This window comes from Mobula birostris, chromosome 16 (genome assembly GCF_030028105.1).
Source record: "Mobula birostris isolate sMobBir1 chromosome 16, sMobBir1.hap1, whole genome shotgun sequence".
Lineage (NCBI taxonomy): Eukaryota > Metazoa > Chordata > Chondrichthyes > Myliobatiformes > Myliobatidae > Mobula > Mobula birostris.
Window position 1 is genome coordinate 22,397,880 of NC_092385.1, and position 27,824 is coordinate 22,425,703.

A 27,824-nucleotide genomic window follows, 5' to 3' on the forward strand; every position below is an offset into this window, starting at 1 on the left:
AAGGTTGTCCTCCTTCCCTGTGATGGCATGGGTTTCCTCTGGGTGTTCCAGTTTCCTTCCATATTCCAAAGATGGTTGGCTAGAGTTAGTAAGCCATGGGCTTGCTACGTTGCTGCTGGAAGCATGGCAAAGTTTGCAGGCTGCTACCACAAACCTCTCTGATTTGGTTTGATAGAGACAATGCATTTCACTGTATGTTTCGACATGCATGTGACAAATAAAGATGATCTTTCTTTCTTCTAGTATCTGAAGTTATGAGCCAGCAGCCAGCTTGAAGGATCAGCTCGAACTCTGCTATGGTACACTGACCTGTTCTGTTACTTATGTCACAAAACACATTAGTTGACTTGGAAATTTTGCAATCATTTGCAGAATTGGAATGGATTTGTGATCATTTCCATTTTGATCAGGAAATGCACAACAGGCAGCATCTGTGAAAGTTGTATTCATGGTTTATATTTCATTGGAATGTTAACCAAATCCCATTCCCTCCACCCAATGCCCAATGCTGTATGTTTCTAGCACTTTGTTTTAGTTCCACAACATGACATATTGCTTTTTCTCCCACTTTATGATTCAATTGAATATATTCAATCACTTGGATTACTCTTGGAGACAAACTGCTTAGAAAAATAAACTCAAAGATATCCTACAGATGCTGGAAATCCAGAGCAACACACGCTAATTCTGGAGGAATTCAGCTGGTCAGGCAGGATCTATGAAAATGAATGTTTGTGGATGATTGTAGTCAGTCCCATCTCTTATAATGATGTAACCTGCGATCAAGAAGAGGTAGATGGTCTTGTAGCACGGTGTGCTCGTAACAACTTGGAGCTTAATGCAATCAAAGCAGTGGAAATGAGGATTGAATTCTGTCAACAACTCCCTTGGAAATTAATGGTCAGGCTATGTCGAGTCATTCAAATTCCTGGAGACTACCATTATCAATACAATAAGCTCGTTATGGTTATCATTAGCAAAGCACAGTAAAGGTTGTTCTTCCTATGCTAACAAGGAACTTAACATCTTCAATAGGTCCATTTAATATCAGAGAAATGTATAGAATATACATCCTGAAATTCTTTTTCTTCACATACTTCCATGAAAACAGAGGAGTGACCCAAAGAATGACTGACAGTTAAATGTTGGAACCACAAACCCCCTGCCACACGTAAGCAGCAGCAAAGCATCAAACCCCTCTCCCCCACCTGCAAAAATGCATTGGCATCCCCACCGAGCACTCAGTCATGCAGCAAAACATCAATAAAGACACAGACTTGCAGTACTCCAAAGACTACTCGATCACCCGGTATTTGACATACCACAGGCTCTCTCTCTCTCTCTCCCTAATAAGGGAAGAAGAGATGTCCCCATTTCACAGCGAGAGGGAAGACAAAACAAAACAACTCGCTGATTTATGGTGTTAAAAGTCTGTTGCGTTGCGTTTTCCAAGCTCTGTACCCAAGGAACTCAGGCCCCTGGGCTCATAGCCGGCAGCCAGCCCACTGCTTCCATGTTCCAGCAGCCAGTCCACTGCTAACATCTTCCATGTTCTCCCACGGCACATTAGGCGGCGGCACCAGCCTTGAATCAGCCTGTCTCCAGAGCCATGAAAATCCAGAACCCTGAAGGCGTGCCTGCCTTCCAGGTCACATCCTTGAGAGATTGAAAAGCGGCCGGTCGGGCGGCCCTGAGAGGGGGTTCCATTCCCACAAAGAACATGAGTCAGATTGTCGTTCCAGGTCAGGGTCTTCAAAGGAATCTTGAAAGGGAAAAAAGAGATATCAAAGATAGAAATAGAGATGTTTCCGAAGATGCAAGCAAAGGAGTTGCTGTTTAGTCCCATCATAAATAAGCTCTGCCCTCTGAACTGGGTGAATCCTGATGAATTTTTACTCAGCCATCATTGAGAGTGTTATGACCACCTCTATCACTGTTTGGTTCCCTGCTGCCTCCTCTCTCTCTAAGTCCACTCAACAAGTGGTCCACTCAGTGGAGAAGATTGCTGGCTGTCAGCTACTGACATTAAAAGATCCGTTCATTGCCAGGGCGAAATAAAGGGCTGAAAAAATACTGCTGACTCCACCCATCCTAGCAGTCACATATTTACCAAATTGCTATCAGAGAGATGCTACGAGTCCATCACCATCAGCACTACACACCATCTCCAAAGCTTCTTTCCTGTAGCAATCCAGCTTCTCAACAAAACTCATTCAAGTGTAATATTCTGACTGTCCCTGCACAACATCTTTCCTGCTGTCTTTGTTCTGTTGATAATTATTTGAACTGTTCATATGTTTATTTAAATTTTATTATTGACATTTCTGCATGTGACCATTCTGCTAATTGTTGATAGTTCATGCCTGTTTGCACTATTGTCTTGTAAAGTATTGGTTTCTATTGTGTTGTCTGTTCTGGTATTGTCCTGTGTTTTATGCTTGGCACCTAGCCACAATCAATTCTGGTATGTTTCACATATTGGCAAATAAACTGATTCTTATTCAGATTCTGAAACAGTTAATGTTTTGTGCCGAGACCCTTCATCAGGGCTGAAAAAGAAGGGGAGAGATGCCAGAATAATAAGAGAGGCGAGGAGAAGAAAAACTGGCTAGAAGGTGATAGATGAAGCCTGGTGGGCGGGAAAGGTAAAGGGATGGGGATAAAGGCATCTGATGGGGGAGGAGAAAGAGAGGGAGTGGCACCAGGGGGAGGTGTTAGGCAGGTGAGGAGAAAAAGTAAGAGGCCAGAGTGGGGAATAGAAAAAGAGGGAAGAGGGAGGGGAAAACAAAAACAAAAGGAAAAAATTACTGGAAGGAGAAATCAATGTTCGTGCCATTAGGTTGGAGGCTACCTAAATGGAACACGAGGTGTTGCTCCTCCACTCTGTGAGTGGCCTCATTATTGCAGAAGAGGAGGACAAGGACCTACATGTCAGAGTGGGAATGGGGATAGGAAATAAAATGATTGGCCACTGGGAAATTCTGGTTTAGGTGGATGGAGCAGGGGTGTTTAACAAAATGGTCCCAGCTGTTTAGTTTGGGTCTCATCAATGCAGAGGAGGTTGCATTGGGAGTACAGGACCATCCATAAGCAGCTTGACTCCAGTTAGTCCTACTTAATCTATTTTCCGTGGGCTGTACTTTGGAATATTTACTGTGCTGATGGCTTTTAAAAACGTGTAGATGTTTCAATCATCCAAACAGGGTATTAAGCGTAATTAACCTCCTGCTTTGCTCATCAGAAGCAGCCTAGCTACAACCTTACTTTGTCCCAAGGGCTCCTTGCATATCAGCAACCTTACATGCATTATCTTCAGTTTTTGTCAAAGCACAATATTCCCTTATGATGATTTTGATAAATCCTTGGGATCAAAGCACTTGCAAATTTGCTTGAAGCTTGTTCCGCTGCTAACAGTATTAGATTTACTTTTCTTTCTCTATTACTGGATTTATTGAAATATTTTTGCTAAGAGTCATTTCAGTTCCAAGATTCAAAACTTTCAATTTGATACAAACTCTTCTACTCAAGTAACACTTACATTTTTGCTCATGTGTCCTCACTTTATGCATTGTACATAATTGTAATATTCTAGATCAGGGTTTCCCAACCTGGGGTTTATGGACCCCTCAGTTAATGGTAGGGGTCCATGGCATAAAAAAGTTAGGGAACCCCTGCTCTAGGTGATAGCTCAAACACTGGAGAAAGGAAGAAGAGAGGTAGTTGTGGGGGAGTTTTGGCTTTTGATATTCCACAAACAAGTGATTCGCTTGTACCAGTTTGATTGTATGCAAAAAGCAGGCCATTTTCATTTGGGTCCAGTGACTGAACCGAACCATCTGTACGGGCCATTATTGTAAGAAGCTACTGCCAGTTACTGTTGGCCTACACTGCTTGAAGATGAGATATCTTCCAAGACAGGGTTGGACCAGATGCTGGCAGTTGTGCAGGAAGTGAATTGGAATCATGACCAATGAAAATGGCACAAAGTCAGCACTGATTTAGGGCATGGCAATGGAAAACTTGGTGAACAGGTGCCAGACTGCAGGGAAAAAATGATTTTGAATTTTCAGCTTCATGCTCAGAAAGGAATACTCAGTATTGAAATGGATTGAGTGTCACAGAATATAAGTGACCTCAAAAAGTTAAGGAATGTATTCTCTAAATAATGAGTCAATACATCCTGCTTCCATCAACCATCTACTCATCTTTCAAAAATTTCTATCAACGGTTACAGGAAGGAGGCAGGCGAATGGGCTTGAGAGGGAAAATAATCAGCCATGATATAATGGGGGAGCAAATGATGGGCTAAATAGCTCAATTCTACTCCTATGTCTAATGGTCTTATGGTCAAATGGCATCAAAAGGATTTATCCAGAAGATTCCCTTGTGCAACTTAACCTCCATTGTAGAGATGGTGCAGCAAAAAGAGCTTTAGAATGTCGATTGAAAGAAATGAAGATGATGGTATCATTAGGACTAATCTACATGTCACAAGCCACAACTCCCCATTTAACAATCTCAGGTGAAATACTCAACAAATGCAACCAGGACTGGCAGGCTGGGAAACACAAATAATGCAGGGACAATGAAAAAAATTGATCTACAATGTCAAATGTGTATCATTCACAGAACAGAAAAGTAGGACCTGAAAGTAATGAAAGACTGGGGGCATAAGTGACGTGTTACAGGACAGGAGGCAAGGGAGACCTGTGGTCTATTTGCCAATGGCAATGGCTACACGCAGGTTTTCTGCAGAGTGAAAATGAAGATTTTGAAATAAGTTTATGGGTTTGCACAGTGAAATTATCATAACTGTTGGAGCTTCAAAGAGCATGAATTTGCCATGGATTTTTTCAAAGATAATCGATCTCATCCTTTGCCACTTAGAAGTGATAGGCCACTCCTTTAACACAGTCTTAGACCCAACCATCATGACGGAGTTGATGGCTATGGTCTCAGCTTTGATTGTAACATGGTGCTACAGAAGAAAGGCCTAGAACTTAATACTGCAAAGAAAGTTCTTACATTTCAGCAAACTCTCCTCTGTTAGAACCTTAAACTTGCCAAGAAAGCAACATGGGAGAGTGACTCCATGGAGCATGTTTTTCTGTCTCAGGAAAACAGTATTCACCCTACCACACCTACAATGCCCTTCATGTTGTCTTCTAGCCCAGACTTCTCACCTACACAAAGATGGTGTTATCTTTGGCCAGATCTTCTTGGCTGGGAGCTGGACTATGTTGTCATCCCAAGTTGTCTGCAGTCTCCTTGATCACAGACGCCACCAGAAACTCATTTGGAGCACTGAATAGGCAAAAGCACATGGACGATAGACACCAGTGGAATGCATTACGGTATAATTCATTTTTGTATGCAATGTGGTGTAGTTTTGCTGTAGACTTGCAACATGTATTTTGTGGTACTTTTTGCATTTTCATTATGTCTAAGTAAATATTTGGATAGTAAGTTAGAAAGGATGACTGCACAAGCATGAAGCCACTCAAGATTTCAAGATCAGAGTTTTGCCATCAAGGTCAACTTGCTCCTTTCCTGGATAGTTATACATGAAGAGGCTTGCAGGGTCCTGTGGCAGAATAGCAATCTTTTCTCCAATAGATTACCATTATTTACACACCACCCCAGATATTTGGAGTGCAGCATAAACCTAGGAGGGAGATTGAAAATCTGCTTCAGTGGTACCACAATAACAGCCCCTCAATCAATGTCAGCAAAACCAAAAAGCTGATTGTCAACCACCGGAGGAAGATAGGACAGTCCTTATTAGAGGATCAATGGCTTTAAATTCCTTTGCATTAACATATCAGAGTATCTGTCCTGGGACCAGCACATAAGGGTCATCAGAAAGAAGGCATGACAGCCTCAACTTTCTTTGAAGTTTGCATACATTCGGCATGTCACCAAAAACTTTGACAAGCCTCAATAGATGCACTGAGGAGAACGTGTTAATTGGTTGCATCATGGCCTGGTATGGAACACCAATGGCCAGGAACAGAAAAGGCAACAGGAAGTGGTGGACACAGCCTAGTCCATCACAGGCAAAGCCCTCCCCATCATTGAATATATTTACATGGAATACAAGAAAGCAACAACCATAATCAAAGTTCACCACCATCAAAGCCATGCCCTCTTCTTCCTACTACCATCAAGGAGGAGGTACAGGAGCTTAATGTCCCACACCACCAGGTTCAGGAGGAGTTAATACTCTACGACCATCAGATTGCTGAATCAGCATAGATAATTTCAATCACCACTACTCTGAACCCATTCACCTACAGAGTCACTTTCAAGGACTCTTTACAACTCGTGTTCTCAGTACTATTTTTTATTTGAACAGGTTGTCTTAAGCACATTCACTGTTTGTCAGTCTTGGTCAGTTTTATGTAAAATTCTATAGTATTTCTGTTTTCCCGGTAAGTGCCTGCAAGAAAGTGATTTATACAAGGTAGCATATAGTAAAGTAAATAGACTTCAATAACCAATCTACTTTGCATTTTGCTGTAGAACATGAAACAGAGACAGTATAACACAGGAACAGGCCCTTCAGCCCACAATGCTGTGCCACACCAATTAAATTAGTAATCGAATGGCCAACTAAACTAATCCCTTATGCTGACGCAATGTCAATAGCCTATCATTTCCCTCACATTCATGTGCCGATCTAATTGTCTCTTAGAATCCCAAATGTATCTGGCTCTGCTACCACCCCTGGCAACGCATTCCAGGCACCTGGGTGTTCTCTGTGTAAAAACATCTGCGCCTCACAGCTCCTTTGAAGTTAGCCCCTCTCACCTTAAATGTATGTCCTCTGGTATTAAACATTTCAACTCTGTGTAAAAGATGCTGTCTGTCTACTCTATCTAATCATAATCTTATGAACCTCTGTCAGATTTTTCCTTAGCCTCTGCCGCTCCAGAAAAAACAACCCACTTTCTCTGAATAACAGTAATTAACACTGCCAGGATGTTGCCTGGATTGGAGAGCGTGCCTTATGAGAATAGGTTGAGCGAACTTGGCCTTTGCTCCTTGGAGCGATGGAGGATGAGAGGTGACCTGATAGATGATTAGAGGCATTGGTCGTGTGGATAGTCAGAGGCTTTTTCCCAGGACTGAAATGACTAACATGATGGGGCATAGTTTTAAGGTGCTTGGAAGCAGGTACAAGGGGGATGTCAGAAGTAAGTTTTTCACAGTGGTGGGTGTATGGAATGCACTGCCAGTGAAGGTGGTAGAGGTGGATACAATAGGATCTTTTAAGAGATTCCTGGATAAATACACGGAGCTTAGAAAAATAGAGGTGTATGCAGTAGGGAAATTCTAGGCAGTTTCTAGAGTAGGTTACATGGTCAGCACAACATTGCGGGTCGAAGGGCCTGTAATGTGCTGTAGATTTCTGTGTTCTATGTTCATTCATGTTGCCAGTCATTGCTGTTGGCTCCCAGCTATTCTGCCCAGATAGTTGCTGTACCTATTGAGAAGGTTCAATATAAAGGATTATCCTTCAAGTCATCTATAGTCTCCTCCTCAGTGGTGCTCCTGTCATGGGTGGCAGATGGCAGGCAGAAAGACCCAGGCATCAGCAGACATTTTCCTCTCCCATTCTGACGTGGGTGATCTTCAGGTTTGGCAATGTTTCTGCTCCAAACAGAGGTCCCATGAGAAGCAACCCAGCTAAGGCTCAGTTTCTGTACTTCCTGACCTGGTTCACAGCCTTTGATTCCACTCATGACGGATGTTGAGAGAATGCTGAATGTTCCGATAATTTTAAGGGTTATTTCCTTTCAGACTCAATCTATGATACCCATTTTTCCCGATTGTGGCATTTACCCTGTACAGCTGGGTCTTCTCCTTGCTATGTTGAAGTACTCAACATTTATTACAATGCTTCTTTCAGGTAATATTACATAAATTCCTGTCTGTGTTTATGATTGCATCTGCAGCTGTCTCAGTTTATGGAGCACAGGATGGATCACCTGCTTTGAGCAGTGACAATTTAATGATGGTGAAATGCCCATCAAATTTTCCCATCACTGTGTCATGCTTTTCTCTTTCATCGTCCTGTCAGGATGAATGATGTGAGAATAATCTCTACTTTATCCCCCATGCAGCACGCTTATTCATCTCATTTCTGCTGTATCTGCTAGTCCTGACATGATGTAATTGTGTTCCAATCATCTTTTCATTTTGGTTATTCCTCACACACGGAGAAATTAAATTCTATTGCACAAGTTGAAATGACATTGACTTCTGAAATACTTGGCTTAGGTAGTAACTTAACCAAGTACCGCAACTGACATTCACCAGGCTTTGGCTTTCTTGTCTGCTTTTAGCATGAACCCTGTGGTTTGGTCACTTCTGAAGAACACTTTGGTAGGTTCGATGAAGAACCCATTTTGGTTTTTGCTATGAGTCAAGTTTTCAGATTTCTCTTTGGCCGACACAGATGTAGATCGCATTTCATGTCAAAGTAAGATTCAAGTTTCATTTCAAAATAAAACCAATCAATAAAAAGTAGATCAAATAAAGATAAATCTATTGCAGAGATACTAATGCAAGTAGAAAGCATGAATAACATTTTGTACTGCTGTAGTTTGTATGAAATTATAAGGGAAGCATTGTAACGTCATACAATCTACGGGACTTAGTTTATATTCTCCTTACGATGTAGGAGTACCAACAGTTATTACAATGCTTCTTTTGGGTACTAGTACATAATTATGACACAGTAGCGAAGTGGTTGGCGTAACACTTTACGGTACCAGTGATCCAGGTTCAATTCCCGCTGCTGTCTGTAAGGAGTTTGTACGTTCTCCCCGTGACCAAGTGGGTTTCCCCTAGGCGCTCTGGTTTCCTTCAACAGTCCAAAGACGTGCCAGCTGGTAGTTTGATTGATCGTTGTAAATTGTCCCATGATTAGGGTAGGGTTGCTGGGCGGTGTGACTCAAAGGGCAGAAAAGGCTTAATCCATGCTATATCTCAATAAAAAAATAAGTATCTGTCTGTGTTTATGATTGCGTCTAAGCTACCTCAGTTTATGGAGCACAGGATGGATCACCCGCTTCGAGCAGGGACAAAACAGATGATCTACCTGCTTTTGGTATAGTCATTGGCTGCTTTCAACCCTACCCACCTGGCTGGGAAACAGAAGGGATGAGGTTGTGTGCCCAGTAAACAGTATTCCTCTTCTTGGACAGTCCCTTGAGGTCAAGGATGACTCGCCTTGATTCCAGTTTTGTGGATTCCCAAGTGGCTTATGAACCTAGAGTGGGAGCAACAGGTGGGGCAGGGCATGCCTGATGGTGGGTGGTCTGCAGGGCTTCTGTGTAAGTCTTTTCTATGGAATCTCTTCCTAAAATTCCTGAGGTGACTGCAACAAAGCTCCACTATTTCTTTTTTAAGCTATTTGTGTTCCTATGCATTTGGAGCACTCTAGGATTGGGAACAAAATCTGTATCCTTAAAGTCACCAGAGCATTCAATGTTTCACTTGGCCACCTCCTTTTAAAGAACCTTTATCATATTTCCTAACCTTCACTGTATACTTAAGTTCTCCAGGTTAACGGTGCATTCTAAACCAGACACAATGAAATAATTAGTTTGATCTTGGAAAGCAGCCAACAGCATGAAAGCACTTATAAGAAGAAATGTAAAGCAATGATCTTATTCCTTCATTGTCTTTATGCAAGATGAAATTATAAAACATATGGGAAAATGTATAATTATTATTTTATACGATACAGTCTGACAGATGTTCACTAATTTTTTTCTCCCATTTCTTTTTCATTCACATTGAACTGAACGACTCCTTGGAAATAGGCATAAAATGGGAGCCAGATGAAAATGGAGTCATTGCATTTGACTGCAGAAACCGCAAATGGTAGGTAATAGTTTACAGCCATTGCTCATTTTTCAGAATGTTTTTGGAGACCACATGTTGTAGCTTTTCCTGTCTTTACCTTCAGGTACATTCAGGCAGCCACTTCACCCAAAGATGTTATCATTTTGGTTGATGTCAGTGGAAGTATGAAAGGGCTTCGCATGACAATAGCCAAACAAACAGTATCTTCTATCCTCGACACACTTGGAGATGATGACTTTTTCAATATTATTGCAGTAAGTGTTTTGCCTTATTCATGATATATCAAATTGGATGGATAATCAAGTTAATTAATAGTGATGGTGGACTCTAGATTCAACTATTTAAATCCAAACAATTTAAATAGTACCTTCTTTCAGTTAGTCCTGACAAAGGGTCTCAGCCTGAAACGTCGACTGTACCTCTTCCTATAGATGCTGCTTGGCCTGCTGCGTTCACCAGCAATTTTTATGTGTGTAGTTTAAACACTCAATCTCTTGGCTGCAGTTTGTCTGTTTACCTTAAACACAGACTGATTAATGAGGGAGAAATCATCTAGAGATTTTGATCCCAGATTGTTTGCAATATCTACCTCAGTTGTGCATAAACCACAGCCCATGGGCCAGATGTGAGTGAGATTTAGAGAGTTGAGGCTCACCTTCTGTCAAAACCACAAGAGTATTTGGAATGTCTTTGGTATTAATAAGCATTTATGGAATATCCAAAAATTACTAAAAAATATAAATCATACTATTTAAAAGGTCAAAATGAATAAAACAATTTAAATCCATTTAAAACAATTAAATACACTTTAATAACTTAGCTAAGAATAAAAAGCTTTTAGTTTAACTCATTTAAAATTGTAAATGTAGAAAATGTAAAGTACCTTATGCTTAATTCTCTCCATTGGAACTGTTCCTCTCCATTAAAATTGACCCACCTCCTTCAAGCGGGCTTCAATTATACCAGTGTCCAAGAAGAGTCCAGTGACCTGCCTTAACGAGTTCCTTAACGCCCAGTAGCACCTACATCCACAGTGATAAAGGGCTTTGAAAGGTTGGCAATGAAGCATATCAACTCCTGCCTGAGAAGTGATTTAGATCCGCTCCAGTTTGCCCACCAGAGCAACAGGCTCTTTGGTTCTTCAGTCAACCCTGGAACGTCTGATGCATACATCAGGATGCTCTTTATCGACTATAGCTCAGCATTCAATGCCACCCTTCCATCAAAATGAATCAATAAGCTCCAGGACCTTGGCCTTAATACATCCTTGTGCAATTGGATCCTGGATTTCCTGTTTGCAGACCCCACTCAGTTTGGATTAGCAACAACATCTCCTCCATAATCTCCATCATCATAGGTGCACCACAGTGCTGTGTGCTAAAACCCCTGCTCTACTCGCTTTAGACTTCTGTTTGGCTAAGCACAGCTCAGGTGCCATATTCAAGTTTGATGATAGCTCCACTGTCGCAGGCCGAATCAAAGGTGGTGCTGAATCAGCATATAGGAAGGAGATTGAAAATCTGGCTGAGTGGTGTCATAGCAACAACCTCTTACTCCATGTCAGCAAGACCAAGGGGCTGATTGTAGACTTCAGGAAGAGGAAACCAGAGGTCTGTGAGCCAGTCCTCATTGGAGGATCAGAGGTGGAGAGGGTCAGCAGCTTTAAATTCCTAGGTGTTATCATTTCAGAGGACCTGTCCTGGGCCCAGCACATAAGTGCAATTACGAAGAAAGCACAGGAGTGCCCGACTTCCGTAGGAGATTGCAAAGATTCAGCATGGCATCGAAAACTTTGACAAACTTCTGTAGGTGCGTAGTGGAGAGTATAGTGACTGCCTGTATCACGGCCCGGTGTTTCCATCCATGCCCTTGAATGGAAAGTCCACAAAAAGTAGTGGATATGGCCCAGTGATTACGGGTGAAGCCCTCTCAAACACTGAGCACATCTTCATGAAATGCTGTTGCAGGAAAGCAGTATCCATCATTAGGGACCTCCACCACCCAGAACATGCTCTCTTCTCACTGCTGTCATCAGGAAGAAGGTTTAAGAGTCTCAGGACTCACACCACCAGGTTCTGCAACAGTTATTACCCCTCAACCATCAGGCTCTGCACTCTGGTTAAATGTCCTGGCTGGGGCGGGGGTGGCTTTCACTGAATCTGTTATGGTTATTATGCTCTAGATTGACTGATTGAGTATTCTCACAAGAAAATGAATCTCAGGGTTGTATATGGTGACATATACTGTATGTACTTTGAGAATGAAGTTTTACTTGGAACTTTGAACTTTGAACAATTGTCTAACTAACTCAATGCAGGTGCTTTGTCCATTTTACCCATACTGGAAACTGCAAGAAGCCAGCACTTTGCCACTGGATTCCAACAATGGAGTGATAGTGTCAAAAACCTCTCAGAAACTTTTGGCTTTGGGAAACTTCATGTCCATGTAAATGACCTTTAGAAGGGATTGTTGGTCTGGTCATTTCTACAACTTTCACTTACCGACTGAATATACGGAAGATTCATTGAGAATTAAAAGCTTTGGTGGAACTGTCCACCAAGAGGAAAAAAGTTACAAATTAGGTCAGTCAGCAAAGTCCCAAACACTTTTGCCATATTATAAATAGTAGAAAAAGTGAGAAAGAGTGAAATGGTAAAAAAAATTAAAATCCTTACCCAGAGACCTGAGATCAAAGGATGGACATTTTTTTACAGAAATAATTTTTCAAACATTCATATGGCTGGAAAACATTTCTTACATTTTTATAGATAATAGTATTAAAATTTGAGAAAATCTATAGATACTGGAAATCCAAAGTGCTGGAGGAACTCAGCAAGCCAGGCAGCATCTATGGAAAAGAGTAAACAAACAACATTTCAGGCCCAGACCCTTCATCATGACTGGAAAAGAAGATGAGAAGTTAGAGCAAGAATGCGGGGGGAGGGAGGAAGAAATACATGGTGGTAGGTGATAGGTGGAGAGAGGGAGGGGTGACATAAAGAGTGGGGAAACTGACAGGTGGAAGAGATACAGAGCTGAAGAAGGGGGATCTGATAGGACAGGGTAGAAGACCATTAAAGAAAGGGAAGAGGGAGGAGCACCAGAGGGAGATGATGGGCAGTTAAGGAGATAAGGTGAGAGAGGGAAACAGGAATGGGAATGGTGAAAGGGTGGGCAATTATCAGAAGTTCAAGAAATCGATGTTCATGTCATCAGGTTAGAGGCTACCCAGATGGAAATTAAGACATTGCTCCTCTAACCTGAATGTGGCTTCATTGCAGCAGTAGAGGAGAGCATGGATTGACATGTCAGAACGGGAATGGAAATGGAAAGTAGAATTGAAGTGCATGGCCACTGTGAGATCCTGCTTCTTCTGGAGGATGGAGGATAGAGCATAGGTGCTTGCTGAAGTGGTCTCCCAATTTATGTCGGGTCTCACTGATATACGGGAGGCCACACCAGAAGCACTGGGTACAGTAGGTGACCCCAACAGACTTTCAGGTGAAGTGTCCCCTCAGCTGGAAGGATTATTTGAGGCCCTGAATGGTAATGAGGGAGGATGTGTAGGGGCAGGAGTGGTACTTGTTCTGCTTGCAAGAATATGTATCAGAAGGGAGATTAGTGGGGAGGGATGAATGGACAAGGGAATCACATAGAAAGCAATCCCTGCAGAAAGCAGAAAGTGAGAGGGAGGGAAAGATGTGCTTGGAGGTGGGATCCAGTTGGAGACGGCAGAAGTTACAGAGAATTGTGTGCTGTATGCAGAACGATGGTAGATGAGGACAAGAGGAACAGACATGTGCAAAATGGAAAAGATGTGGGTGAGGACAGCATTGATGATGGAGGAAGGAAATCCCCTTTCTTTGAAGAAGGAGGGACATCTCATTAGTTCTAGAATGAAAAACCTCATTGTGAGAGCAGATGAGGAGAACATGGAGGAACTGAGAGAAGGGGATGGTGTTTTTTAAAAGTGACAGGGTGGATAGAGGTATAGTTCAGGTAGCTGTGAGAATCAGTGGGTTTGTAAAAGATATCGGTAGATAAACTCACTCCAGAGATAGAGACAGAGAAAGGGGAGGGAGATGTGGAAATGGACCAGGTAAATTTGAGGGCAGGCTGGAAGATGGAAGCAAAGTTTATGAAGTTGACAAGCTCAGCATGGGCACAGGAAGCAGCTACAATCCAGTCATCTGATAGTGTTAAAATTATCCACGGAATAGCTAAGCTAGCATGGCTATCACTTACTAATCTTATTAGCAGAGGTTTAAAAAATGAAGTAATAAGATCATTATAAAATAGTGGCAGAATATTTGCCTGGAAATCCTTAAACTTTTAAAAATGAACAAGGTGAAGATCCGTGACAGATTTCTTGGTAGCAATATTTGTTCATGCATGTAGGTCAAGATGCCAGGTCTAGTTCAGAGTTCTTGCACACATATAAAGAGCCTACCTGTGGATGAAATTGGACTGATAGTCTGCTGATCGTATTGCAAGTTTAGGTGGTAGTTTAGGGTTGATTGAGTGGCACCTGGGAGTGTTTGAAAGGGGATGGGTCATAGATAGGTGTTGATGGGGGGCAGGAAATGTGTTATGAGAATGAGAATAGAACTGGAGCTGGAGAGTGTGTTATAGTGTGTTAGAGAGGTTAATTCGTTAGGGTTAAGTGGGGTCGGAGAAATGATTGGGTGATGGATTGGCAATGGCAGCAAAAGATAAGCAAGTCTCTGATCGTCAGTGTAAGTGTGCTGCACTAACTACAGATCTCTTGTATACAACTCTTTAGTAAATCTGTAATCAAAGTAGGCACTGCTACCATTTGATATTACTGAACAGATCCAATGGCCTCCACATAGATGTGCTTCCAATACACAGAGGACAAGAAACAAGTTTTGCAAATTGCAAATTTTGCAGAAAAGACCTGGAAAGACTTAATGACTCAATTTAGTTCAGGCCTCTCAAAATCAAAATCTAAATGGCACTGAAAGGAAAAAAATATCTGAACATGAAAAATTTTGAACAAAGAATATTTATCTAAATTCCAATGTAACTACACTTTTCAGTCATAACAAGATAAATTTTAAAAAAACCTATTCCATTTGAGCAAATGAAAATGACCAAAGATTGTAACAGCTGTGAAAGTTGGTGTAAAACATGAAAAATAGTTTAACATATTCGTAATTATAAAACACTGATATTTTCATTATAAGCTATTTATATAGACTATATTAGTTACACTAGTCATGTAAGGTCATGAACAGGGGATTTTTTTTTGAAAGATATCTTGTATTACATTTTCTTCCTCAGTACAATGAAGAGCTTCATTATGTGGAACCTTGCTTAAATAACACTTTAGTGCAAGCAGACAGGAACAACAAAGAGGTAAGTTGATCGGTCTGCTTCATTTTAGTCTTTATAAAACATGTCTCATATTTAAATATTTGTTATTTTAAGGCTGGCCACACAATGGTAATGTACTGAGAATATCGAATGAGTTGGAAAATGTAACACAATGAACTCAATGTTCATCTGTTTGAATACTTTAGAGATTAATAAAGAACTGTACACTGCATACCAATAATGGTGTGGCACTCTTTACTACATAATTTAACATGATCTTTGTTGAAGTAAAGTTTAATGCAACATTTAATAAAATGTTACAAATGGATACGTGGTTACAAAGCTTTTTTCTGATTTATTGTGATCTGTCCAATAACATCTGACTTGTGTTGGTTCTCCATCCTTCAATAATGAACGGTCTTGTTTATCCTCTCCCTTCACCTCCCCCTTCCCCTCTCCCCTTCTTCCCATCCCCACCCCCTCACCCTCTTCCCACGCTCCCCACTCCTCCTGCCCTCTCCCCTCCCCTCCCCTCTCCCCCTCCCCTCTCCCCCTCCCCTCTCCCCCTCCCCTCCCCTCCCCCTCTCCCCCTCCCCTCTCCCCCTCCCCTCTCCCCCTCCCCTCTCCCCCTCCCCTCCCCTCTCCCTCTCCCCCTCCCCTCCCCTCCCCTTCTCTCCCCCTCCCCTCTCCCCCTCCCCTCTCCCCCTCCCCTCCCCTCTCCTGCTCTCCCCCTCCCCTCTCCCCCTCCCCTCCCCTCCCCTCCCCCCTCCCCTCCCCTCTCCCCCTCCCCTCCTCTCCCCTCCCCTCTCCCCCTCCCCTCCTCTCCCCTCCTTTCTCCCCTCCCCTCTCCCCTCCCCTCTCCCCCCCCTCTCCCCTCTCCCCTCTCCCCCCCCTCTCCCCTCTCCCCTCTCCCCCCCCTCTCCCCTCTCCCCCCCCTCTCTCCTCTCCCCCCCCCTCCCCTCTCCCCTCTCCCCTCCCCTCTCCCCTCCCCTCTCCCTCTCTACCTCCCCTCCCCTCCTCCTTCTCCCCTCTCCCCTCTCCCCTCTCCCGCTCCCCTTCCCTTTCCTGAAGTCAATGACCAGCTCTTATGCTTTGTTGACTTTGAAGGAAAGGTAGTTGTCATGACATCATAAAACTAAGCTCTCTGTCACCTTCCTGTACTCTGACTCAGCGTTATTTGAGATTCAGCCCACTAACGGTGCTATTATTTGCAGTCCTGTGGATAGAGTTGGAGCAGCATATAGCCACAGAGTTATGAGTGCACAGGGAGTAGAGTAAGGGCTGAGGATGCAACCTCATGGGGTACCAATGTTGAGAATAATCCTGGTGGAGGTTCTGCTGCCTATCCTTACAGATTGAGGCCCATTGCAAAGAGATATGTTGAGTCCCAGGTCTAGTAGTCTGGAGATGAGTTTCCTTGGAATCATAGCATTGAAAGTTGAGCTGTAGTCAGTAAACAATAGTCTAATTTATGTGACTTTAACGGTCCAGATGCTCCTGAGATGGGTGTAAGGCCAGGGAGATGTTGTATGCCATTGACCTGTTTTGGCTATAGGCAGATTGCGGTGGGTTGAGGTTGTCTGGGAGGCTAGAGATAATTCAATATTGAAAAGCTACACATGCTGGAAATGTGAAAATGCTGGAAGCGCTCAGCAAGTCAAGATGCAGGCACCTGAGGAAAGAGAATCAGAGTTAGTATTTCAAGTGGAAGAATCTTCGTCAGAACTGTGAAGAGAGGAAAACAAGTTAGTTTTAATTTGCTGGAAAGGGAATAATGGGTGCATAAGGATAGGTCCAGGGACAATTCCAGATAGTTGGAGGCCTGGCTTGTGGAGATAAGGAGTTGAAGTTATTTGATTGAAAGGTTAGTAAGAGAATTAATGAATACAGGAATGTGAAATCTGAGAAATATTCCATGATAGTAAATGTCCTGTAAATTGGAGTTATACTAGTGGAGAGAGTAAAATTGAGTTAATATTACAAATGGATGACCACCAGCAGAACTGAGTGGCTCTGATACAAGCAGAGAAAGCAAATCACCTGGAATTTCTGTACTGGGTATTGAACCTGAAAGGCAACAACATGCCCAGATGGAAGATGAGATGCTATTGCGCCAGCTTACATTGGGTTTCACGAGCACAGTGACAAACTCACGGACAGAGAAGTCAAAGTGGGAGTGGAATGAAGGATTAGAGTGACAGGCAACAGGAAGCCTTGAGCTGCTCCTACGGACCAAAGCAATTATCCAGTATACATATAGTTTCTCCCATGTTGCGGAGACGGCATGATATATGCCAGACACAGTGCACCAGATTGAAACAAGTGCACGTCAATTACTATTTCATCTAGAAGGACTATGAATGCCTCAATGGTGAGAAGAGAATAAGTAAAAAGTCATTATCTTGTATCTTCCATGGGAAAGTGCCATAAGAAGGGGAACAATTGCTTTTAGGTGGAAGGGAAGACCAGGAACTCATGAAGGGAGATGTCCTTTAGGAATACTGAAGGGAGAATAGAGGGAAAAGTGTTACTGTTTGTAAAGTCATTGAAGGTGATGGAAATTACAGAAATTCGTGGATCAGTCATCCATTAAACTGCTGGAATGTTAGTTTATTTTGTTAAAGTTGATACTATCATTGGTTTGCTTTTTGGTCAGGAAATTCTGACACCAAGCAATCTTGCACATATTTATTGGCAAGATCAAACAGAAACACATACCTAATGTAATAAATACAATTGAAATTATACTGCAATTTTCATAGATGTTTTAATCCTTTGTGGAGTTCTGTGATAAGGAAATTGGCAAAGGTAAAGAAGGTATGCGTCCAGACATTCGGAGAGGGGTATTAAAGGATTTGGTAACATAATTATTACAGAACTGCAGAGATAATTAGTGGTTAATTGCAGGAGATTTATATATTTCGTGTGTGGTATACGGGAATTAAATACATAAGACTGTCAGATGGCAGTCTTGCCACGTATTTTTCAGAATATGTTTATGGACAACTTAGAGAACATTTCTTGTAGTTGCACAGTATACTGAGTTCAGTTTATAAAATTGCTAACTATTATCCAGATTTTGAAGATGACTGATTCAGCTTTACTAATGATTTGCTCAATGCTTAAGCTGTGAAGTTTGATCCCGAGTAGTTCGCATTTCGAAATTAAAATGCAAAATGAACAGTGGTATGATAGTCTTGATCTTTCTTTACTCATTTTGCTTTGATGGGATTTAATACAGATGTAGCAGAATTAAACTTGCCAATTCAGATTCATCTTACTGTGCCTCTTAAATACCTAAGATTTACACTTTAAAGCTCAAACATAACAAATATTTTGAAATAATGTTGATATTGATCAATGCTTTACTTGTAGATATTGTGGATATTCAAACAATATTGATTTTTAAAATTTAAAAGACTAGATGCTGGAAATTTGAAATAAAAACAAGTTACTTAGTAAGTCTGACAGCATCTATGGGGGGGAAAAAGTTGATGTTTGTAGGTCTAGAATGTTAATTCTGTATCCCTCTCCACAGACACTCTGTGACCTACTGAGGATTTACAGCACTTTCAATTTTTATTTGCTTTTGATGTTGAGTTGAAGAATTAATATATCATTTCAACACAGTGCAATAGCTTCCCTGACATGTGATATGAAAAAGTAATGGGCCTTTTTTAATGCATTTTACGGGATTTCTATTTTTATTTTGTCTGAGTACTCACATCAGTTAACTACAAGAAAAGCACTGACAAATATCAGTGTATTTATTGTAAATTCTTGAAAGTTGGTGGTGAGATGTTGGCTTGAACAGATCTGCAATGCTGATGCCTTTAGGGTTTCTCTTTTGCTAGTATAGTAACTTCAGTAAATCTCCAAGTTAAGAAGCTCTATCACTAGTCAGTAGTGGTACAGAATATGCCCAGTTATTACTGTGGTGGATGGATTGAATACTTAGAGGGATAGTTTGGTTATGGGTTAAATGGGTAAGTTTATCCTGGCTGATATTAAGCTTCTGAAGTAACATTTGGGAACCATGCTTACCCAGGCAAGTACTGTGGTAAACCATGTATATAGGTTGTAACTGCGTTACCTGCCTGGACATGCCTGGACACGCCCCTCTGCTGACTGCTCCTTGGCTCCTCCCACAGAACCCTGAATAAAGACGATTGTGCCACTGCTCCTCCCTCAGTCCAGGACAGATACTCAGCATGGACGTGGATCCATTTTACTGTTAATAAAAGCCTTTCAGTATTTACTCTACTTCCAGTCTTTTGGAGTAATTGATAGTGCATCAAGTACAGATTATTCTGTCACAATCCTGCCATTGACTGTCGATGGTAGAAGGTTTGGGGAATTCAGGAGCTGAGTCACTGAACCCAAATCACTCTACTCTTCTACAACCATTTTAATGATCCGTTTGACCCATAATGCTTTTCTCTCACTGGGGGAGGTGGTTAGACAATCTGTTTTTTTTAAGATGATTATTGTCTAACACTCATGATGTGTGAATGTTAATTTCTACATCTTGGCCCATGCCTCAGTGTTCATGTCTTAATACATACAAGCATAGGCTACCTCAATCACAGGCACAGCAAGTGGAATCATACATTGCATAATATTCATTTAAGGCCTGATAAAGCAGGGAAACATCTTAAGATGCATGGGCGTAAGGACACAGCCCTGATAGCTCCTGTAGCTATTGTCCTGTAAGTGAGTGCATTGATCTCCAGGAGCCGAACAGGTGTTCCTTTCTGATAGATATGATTCCAATCAATGAAACATTTATCTCCTTGATGTTAACATTACTTGGGCTACCCAAAGCAGAACTCAGTTAAATGCAGCCATACCATGCATCTGGAATATATGTTTGAACAAGTCATGTCCAAGTTTGTACTGAGGCTGAAATGAGAAAGAGAATTTGCATGCTTCTGGGAAAGCCCAATTTCAGCATCAGTGATCATGCAAATGGTGAATAAGAGCTGCCTGATGCATCTGTCAGGGATTTGCTGATGTGACTAGAACGATTAAGTGCTAGGCCGCATTAGTCCGGGTTTTTTTTGTGAGTAGGAGATAGGTGGGCATTCTGCCACATACTTGGATAGATACTGGTGCTCTTATTGCATTGGAACAGTTTAGCTAGTTGTGTAGCTAGACAGGACCTCAGTGTTTTTATGATAATTTTTTTTCTTCCATGGGCATTAGTGCAAGTATCAACTTTTGAATTAATCAACTGAATTTAAATTCCCATCAGGTATGAATTTGATCTTTTGTTCAGGCCTCTGGATTGCTGGCCCAGTAACCTGAGAATTGTGCTACTGTTGCTCTCCTGCATTAATTGACATGATAGATCCAATGGGAGCTAAGGGAATTCATTGAGATAAGCTCTTTCATAAACTAAAATGTCTGTAAGGATGTTTGACCTTTGCCAGGATACCTGGCCGTTCCTCCATTGTCAGAAGTAGCTAAGCAGTGATGAGTTATTTTCTGCTGTGTTCCCATCAGCCATATTTGTATTAATATTTAAAACACCGGCATATGTCTGTAACCAGAAGCTATTTCAAACCCCATGCTTTCAAAATAGACAAAAGTATCGCTATCACTTATTACTTGAAGGTAGAAGAATATATAAGGCAGTCTCTTGTGTCAAATAGACCTGACATTTGCATATAATGAATTCTTTTCTCTTAGCAGAAAATAAGTCACATTTGTAATTCTGGTGTGAAAGTAGAATAATTCCTGCTAGTCTTTACATCAAGGAAACAAGCAGTAGTCTATAGAATGCAACAAAAGAAAACATGGATTATGTTTTCATGGACAGTGGAAGAGACTTTGACTTTTCACTTCCAAGTGACAAACAATGGTAATTAAAGCAATGGTGGAAATGTGATAATTACCTGGAATTCTTTTCTTTGCCTTGGCAAAGAAGGCCTGTCACATTAATTACTTTGGGTACACTGTAATACATCAAAAGCTTTCTGCAAGTATGGAGCTTGGAAAATATTCACTGTGGGGCAGCACGGTTAGCGTAATGCTACTACGCCACCTGTAAACTAGCTTTAATTCTGCTGCTGTCTGTAAGGAGTTTGTACATTCTCCCCGTGACTGCATTGGTTTCCCCTGGGTGCTCCAGTTTCTTCCCACATTCAAAGGACATGCAGGTTAGCGGGTTAATTGGTCACATGGGTGTAACTGGGCGGCGCAAGCTCATTAGGCCAGAAGGGCCTGTTACCCTGCTGTACTTCCAAAAAAAAATCCATGTCCCTCTGAGTACAGTTTTATACACCTCTCATTATGGAAAAGTGAATTGAGTAACTTCTGGTTTGAAGGAATATTTAAAACAAGAGAAAATCTGCGGATGCCGGAAATCCGAACAGCAGGCAGGACCCGGGTTTCAGCCCTAAACGTCGACTGTACTCTTTTCCCAAATGCTGCCTGGCCTGCTGAGTTCCCCCAGAATTTCGTGTGTGTTGTTCGAAGGAATATTTATCTTGCTTAACAGAAACGTGTTTAATTAAGTAGCTCTTTTGTCTTACAAATAAGCTGATACATTTATATAATGCTATATATAAATTGATTTTAGAGTAAAGTTTTTCAATGAAAGGACCACAGTAAAACTCCATTAACATGGCATAATCATTAACATGCAGCCCTCAGCCATGTTTATCAGCACTGAGTAGCCACATTATTCCTCTCAGACCACTCAACATCAGCCCCTACTCACTCAAGGCCAAGCCATGGGTTCTTCTTTGCTCTGTGAACAGTAGCCAAAGACAGGCAGTCACACCTTATCCACAGCACAGCAGTGCATTTTCTGAACTAATTTCTAATTTCGAAGTGCAGTGGCTTATGTACTGCAGGTTTATTATTAAGGTGAAGAATCAGTTTGTGGGTTAACACTAGAAAGAGTCCCAATATATGACATATGAACAAAACTTTGCACAGATACAAGATTGAAGAAGCCTATCTTCAACTTTTAGTACTCCAAGACCATGTTATTCTGATCATTCTTGCATTGTAGTTCCCATGCCAATTCTTACAGTTATGCCAATATTCTTTACTGTGTTACCCACCGTCGCCATTTTCTCCATAGTAAGGTGCAAGGCAGAGAAATACGTACATCCAAATCCTTTATTGCTGTTCATCCATCAAGGTGATCTGATCACTGTAATGGTATTCAGGAGCCTTTGGTTCACTGACAATCACTGTCCATGTCCTCAACTTCTGCCCTCTCTCTCCAGCTGTCCATGGGGCATCACCAGTAGGGGAAGCTACATTATCCTTGCCTGCAGAGACTCTCCCACCTGCATTAACTGTTGATTTGAGATGCAGAGACCTTGACATCTGTGGGAATTCCTTATTTATTTGCAGTTGTTGTGTCACAGTGCCTGGTGGATCAAGTGCACTGAATCATAAACTTATCTGATAGAGAAATCGTGTTCGGTGTTAAGATCCCTTGAAGTATTTTTTTCTGAAGATCTTTTCCTGTGAAAGAGCTCAGATTAGTGTGATTGTTTTGAATGTGGTGTTAGCCATGTGGGCTATGGATTTCCCGAATTCAGCTCTTCTTTAAGCAAAAAGTACTGTATTTGTATAATTGCTTTTAGGGCAGGGACAGTTCACCATTTACAGATCATAACAGAAAACTCTCAGAATTTTATTCCTGAGGTGAGAACAAATTGTATGGCCCATTATTTTTGGATCTGCCTAACTCTACTGCTGAATTTTGCAGGAACTATCATATGTCGTATGACCTCGGACAGTCCTGTAATTGTACATTAAACAAATCACTGTGAAAAGAAGGCTAGTTCTGGCTGCGCGCCCACTTTCCCACAGATTTTTCTTCAGAGAACTCGATGGAGTTCACCGTGGTAGCATTATGTACCAATAAAGAAATGATTTTATCCTTTATGATGAAAACAGCAATGAGGCAGAGAAAATTCCATTCCACATATTTCCAACTGGTATAATATTATGAAATCATGTCAATATACAGTACACTGTATATATTAAAAAGTTAAATTAAATAGGAAATGCATAAAGTAGTGAGTTAATATTCATGGGTTCAACATTCATTCAGAAATCTGATGGCAGAGGGGAAGAAGCTGTTCCTGAGTTGTTGTGTGTGTGCCTTCAGGTTTCTGTACCTCCTCCCTGATGGTAGCAATGAGAAGAGGGCATGTTCTGGGTGATGGGGGATCCTTAATGATGTATGCTGCCTTATTGAGGTATCGCTCCTTGAAGATGTCCAGTGTGCTGGGGAGGCTAGTGCTCATGATGGAGCTGACTGAGTTTACAACCTTCTGTAAATTATTTCAAACCTGTGCCTCCCCCACCCCTTGCCGGATACCAAAGGTGATGCAACCAATTAGAATGATCTTCACAGTAAAAATGTCTGAGAGTCTTTGCGAAACCTTCATTCGGATAGATCATAGAAGGTCCTATATGTTTTGCATTACCTCATGAATTAGGTGAACAATCAATGAAAGATTTTATGGTAAGCACTTATGAATATATTAAATGCCAAATGATGATTGTAGTGTATCTATTTAGGATCCATCTCCATGCATAACAAGGTCCACAGCTGTCTAGAAGTGGTGTTACTATCACCATTAAATATCTAGAATTTCATTTTCTCTGTATCAGAAGTATTTCCATTTAATATGACACCTTTCACAGACTCAGATTGTTGCAAAGTGCAATGAAATGTTTTCAAGCCGTTTCACGCAGGAAAATATTCATAGCATTAACACCTTGCAGTAAATGTGTTAATGGTTTTGCCTGTTTTGTGAAATCATGGTAATCACTCACATCTTTTCTATAAAGCTGGAGTCTCTTTCCTGTCTCTTCCACCTTACCTGCCTGTCACCTCCCTCTGGTGCTTCCCCCTCCTTCCCTTTCTTCTATGGTCTTCTGTCCCGTCCTTTAGGATTCCTCCTTCTCTAGCCCCTTACCTCTGTCACCAAACAAATTCCCTGCTCTTTACTTCACCCCCTCCCTTTCTCCCAGTTTCACCTATCACCTACCACCTTGTACTTCTTCCTCTGCTTCTCCCAGTTTCACCTGTCACCTACCACCTTTGTTTTTCTTCCTCCTCCTCCCTCCAACCTATTACTTTGGCTTCTCCTCTTTCAACTGTTTACTCTTTTCCACAGATGCTGCCTGGTCTGCTGAGTTATTCCAGCATTTTATGTGTGTTGCTTTGGATTAAATGGTGTCGCTTTGTTTATTTAAAAGAGTAGATCTAGTTTCTTTCTGTATTTAATGAAGACTCTACCTATTTTCTTTTAATTGAAGTTTGATCTGACATATTGTTCCAGCTGTCACTTTCCATATTTATTATCTTTTATATCATTTGTGTTGTACAAATTGCTTATTGATGAGCAAACTGAGCAGATTAGTGTAAAGCCTTTGAATTTCTAACCAGATGTTTTAAGTTTCAGACAATGGCATCAATGAAACCAATACACCTACTGTAAAACATATGACATCTCCGAGGCAATTGTGCAGAGTTAAATGTCAAGTTCCAATCCTATGTAGTTACTTTTCCAATAGAATCAAAACTACAATATCAATACCTACCCAGCAAAGAACTTGGAAAAAAGAAAATGAAGTTAATTTAAATTCATCCACTGAATTAACTACATAACCTGCTTAAGTCTGCTGCTCTTGAAGATGCTAATCTTTTTAATAGCATATGGAAATTTTTAATTTACCATGGGGTGTAAAATCTATTGCAAAAATTTGGAAGCCTCTTATCTAATAGTTACAATTTGTGCTAATTATTACACTGCACAGCATCTGAGGCAGGTCATCAGTCCAACATGAAAAAAATGCAACTTGCATTTAGAGTTAATGAGCAAACAAGAACTTGCAAATGCTGGAAACCTAAAATAAAAAACATTGGAAAATTCAGCAGGTCATGCAGCATCTCGAGAGCAAGATATAACTGAGGGAAATTAGAAATTAGGTATATTGATGCAGCATAAAATGTGGAGGAGTAAAGAGAATGATAGCCATGTATGTGATAGGAGGAGATTGGTGAGCAAATGGTGATGTCAATGGAGAGAGGGCAGGGAAGGTTTGTTAATCCCAGCTGATCTCTCTGGTGTAACAAGGAGGGTTGGAATGAAAATAAAGAAGAGAGAAAGAAACAATGGGTGTGTGAGACTTCTAGCAATACAGATGCTGGAAATCTGCAGTAAAACAATACTGAATGTCCGAGTCAGTTAGGCGTCTTCCCTAGAGAGAGTCACATTGTAGATTGCCAACCTTCCATCAAACTACTCACTTCCTATTACGAGCAAGAATATCAATTTATTTTAGTGTTTTCATTTGACTGCATGACAAAGGCAAGAGGAATAGAAAAATAAGTGGGCGATATGACCCCTTGAGCCTTTTCCATTCTGCAATAGGTCATGACTGTTCTTGTGCTTTGTCTATTCTGCTATGATATTCCAAATTTCTCCAGTTCCCTCAAAATGTATTAATCTCGGCCTTGATTGTACCGAGCAACTTAGATCTGTGTCCTCCTGTGGTAGAGACTTCACAATCCTTATTGTAGTGTTATTCCTCTGACACTGAGTTAGCCGCTCCCACATGGGAGGAGTTCATGTGCTGTACAAGCAGGGTTATCAATGAAGTTCAGCTGAGTATCCTGCAAGCAGGCGGCCTGGTGTGCTTTGCACTATCCCTCAATAGCAAGCACTTATATAAGTAGGTTCCTCCTCATCTTAATCCTTAAATTGGTTTTGTCCCATTGTTCCAGATCCTCCAGCTAGTGAAACAGTTACTTGGGATCTTTTCAGTCAGTCCTCCTCAGAATCGTTGGCTCGGAAAGGTTATGTTTTATTGTTCTGAACCCCAGTTAGCAGAGACCAATTTTACACAATATTTGCATGAAACCCATCATAATATTTATCAGCAGTTAATAATTAGCAGTGTTGCCAGGCACCTCAACTCTTGGATGAGACCTGAAGAGGCATCAAGTTCTTTAGGCACTGGTTGTATTCCAGCCCATGGAGATGCTCCAAAAATGCCTTGAAACAACTTTACCGTTATAATGCTTAGTGTCTTCCTTGTTTCCTCTATAACTGAATAACAATTCAATAAAGACCCCTGATGTGTATTTTATTAGAAAATACCACTTGATTCTTAGTAAATTGCCACAGATAGGCCTACCTGCACATTAAACTTGAATCAATCATCTTGTCAACATATTCAGCCATTTCGTAGCTGTTGCAACAGAGGGGTCACTAATTCGGTTTCATCGTCCCACCCTTTCTCCCAGTGTGGTGGGGGGTTGGCATGTAATTCGTCACTAAGGAAGGGTCCAGCATATCAAGGTTCTTTTGTACATAAACACATTAAACCGAGTTGTCTTTTTCTGTTCATCTTCCTAAAGTAATAGTTATGCATTTTACTATACTTCGGAAAGCTAACAACTATACTTCCAGCAGCTAACACCTTCTCCAGTCACTTATCCTGCAGATTCTTCGTCCTCTTTACAGCTCATTTAGCCACCTAGATGTGTGTCATCGAAAAGCTGGATACTTTTCATCCGTAACTGAAGCTTTTTCTCTTCGTTTTGACCCCCCGTCCACACTGAAACGATATTTTCCTCCCTGGAAAACGGAGCTTTTCTAAAACACTCTCCAGAGTGTTTAAATCTGAGAACGCCGGTTGGCTGTTGTAGTGTGTATGGGGTAACCGGCTAACTTTAAAAACGCTGTCATGACGTGCCGAAACAAATGGTGGCGGCAGCCCGGCATTTCATTGTTTCCTTGAACGCAACCTCCAACACCACAACAACAATATCTGACAATAGATGTGTAACAGCCTAATGTAACATTGTATGGAAATACAAGATAATGCTGATGCAGACGTTTTATAGGTATACCACTTCCTGGTCTTCTAATTCAAAGGTTTCAAAGGTACATTTAATGTCAGAGAAATGTATACAATATACATCCTGAAATTCTTTTTAACTATCCTGGTGTTTGTTAGATATGTTAATCATGGTTTCACCTTCAACATGCCATACTGACTGCCTAATAAGTGCCCTATATCCCAAACCTATACTGATAATTTCAGCATTTTGATTGCCAACAGATGCCAGACTGATTCAAATGTGGACAGTGCATTTTCTATCCTTGCATCTGTTGTGATTGTTTGATAATCTAGGAAGATCATCATTAATTCATTTGCCATTCTGAGGTCATGTTCCATGAATCCATTGATGGAGGATATTTTAATTGACAGACTGGGATGGGACAGGGTGAAGAGTCTTGCTCAACCAGATTTACCCTCCTTACTTTATCCACTACTTTCCCAGTAATTAGGCTCTTGGTGTTCCTCCATTTCTGTTACATCTATTGTGTCTTCTGCAGTGAAGACAAAAACAAAATAGTTGTTCTGTAATTCAGTAATTTCTTTCTACGTTACAATGTCTCCTTGTAGAAAAGGCCCCAAATTTGGTTTACTGTTCTCTTGCTCATTTATGAAGTAGTTCTTGTAATCTTGGTCTAAATATTGTCATAATTTACTCTCATCGTTTCCTTAATTTTTTTTATCACTTATTGTTGCTTCCTGAAAATCTCCCAGTCCATAAC

General features: G+C 41.2%; 1 protein-coding gene across 5 annotated transcripts in view; it reads left to right on the forward strand.

Annotated features, from left to right (window-relative positions):
• Positions 1-27,824, forward strand: part of cacna2d3a (calcium channel, voltage-dependent, alpha 2/delta subunit 3a) — a 797,416-nt gene that overhangs the window by 373,103 nt on the left and 396,489 nt on the right. For all 5 annotated transcript variants that reach the window (XM_072280402.1, XM_072280404.1, XM_072280403.1 and 2 more), the window contains 3 exons: positions 9,834-9,894; positions 9,980-10,130; positions 15,181-15,255. In XM_072280402.1, the coding sequence (XP_072136503.1) occupies positions 9,834-9,894; positions 9,980-10,130; positions 15,181-15,255 (287 nt within the window). The remainder of the gene's footprint in view (positions 1-9,833; positions 9,895-9,979; positions 10,131-15,180; positions 15,256-27,824) is intronic.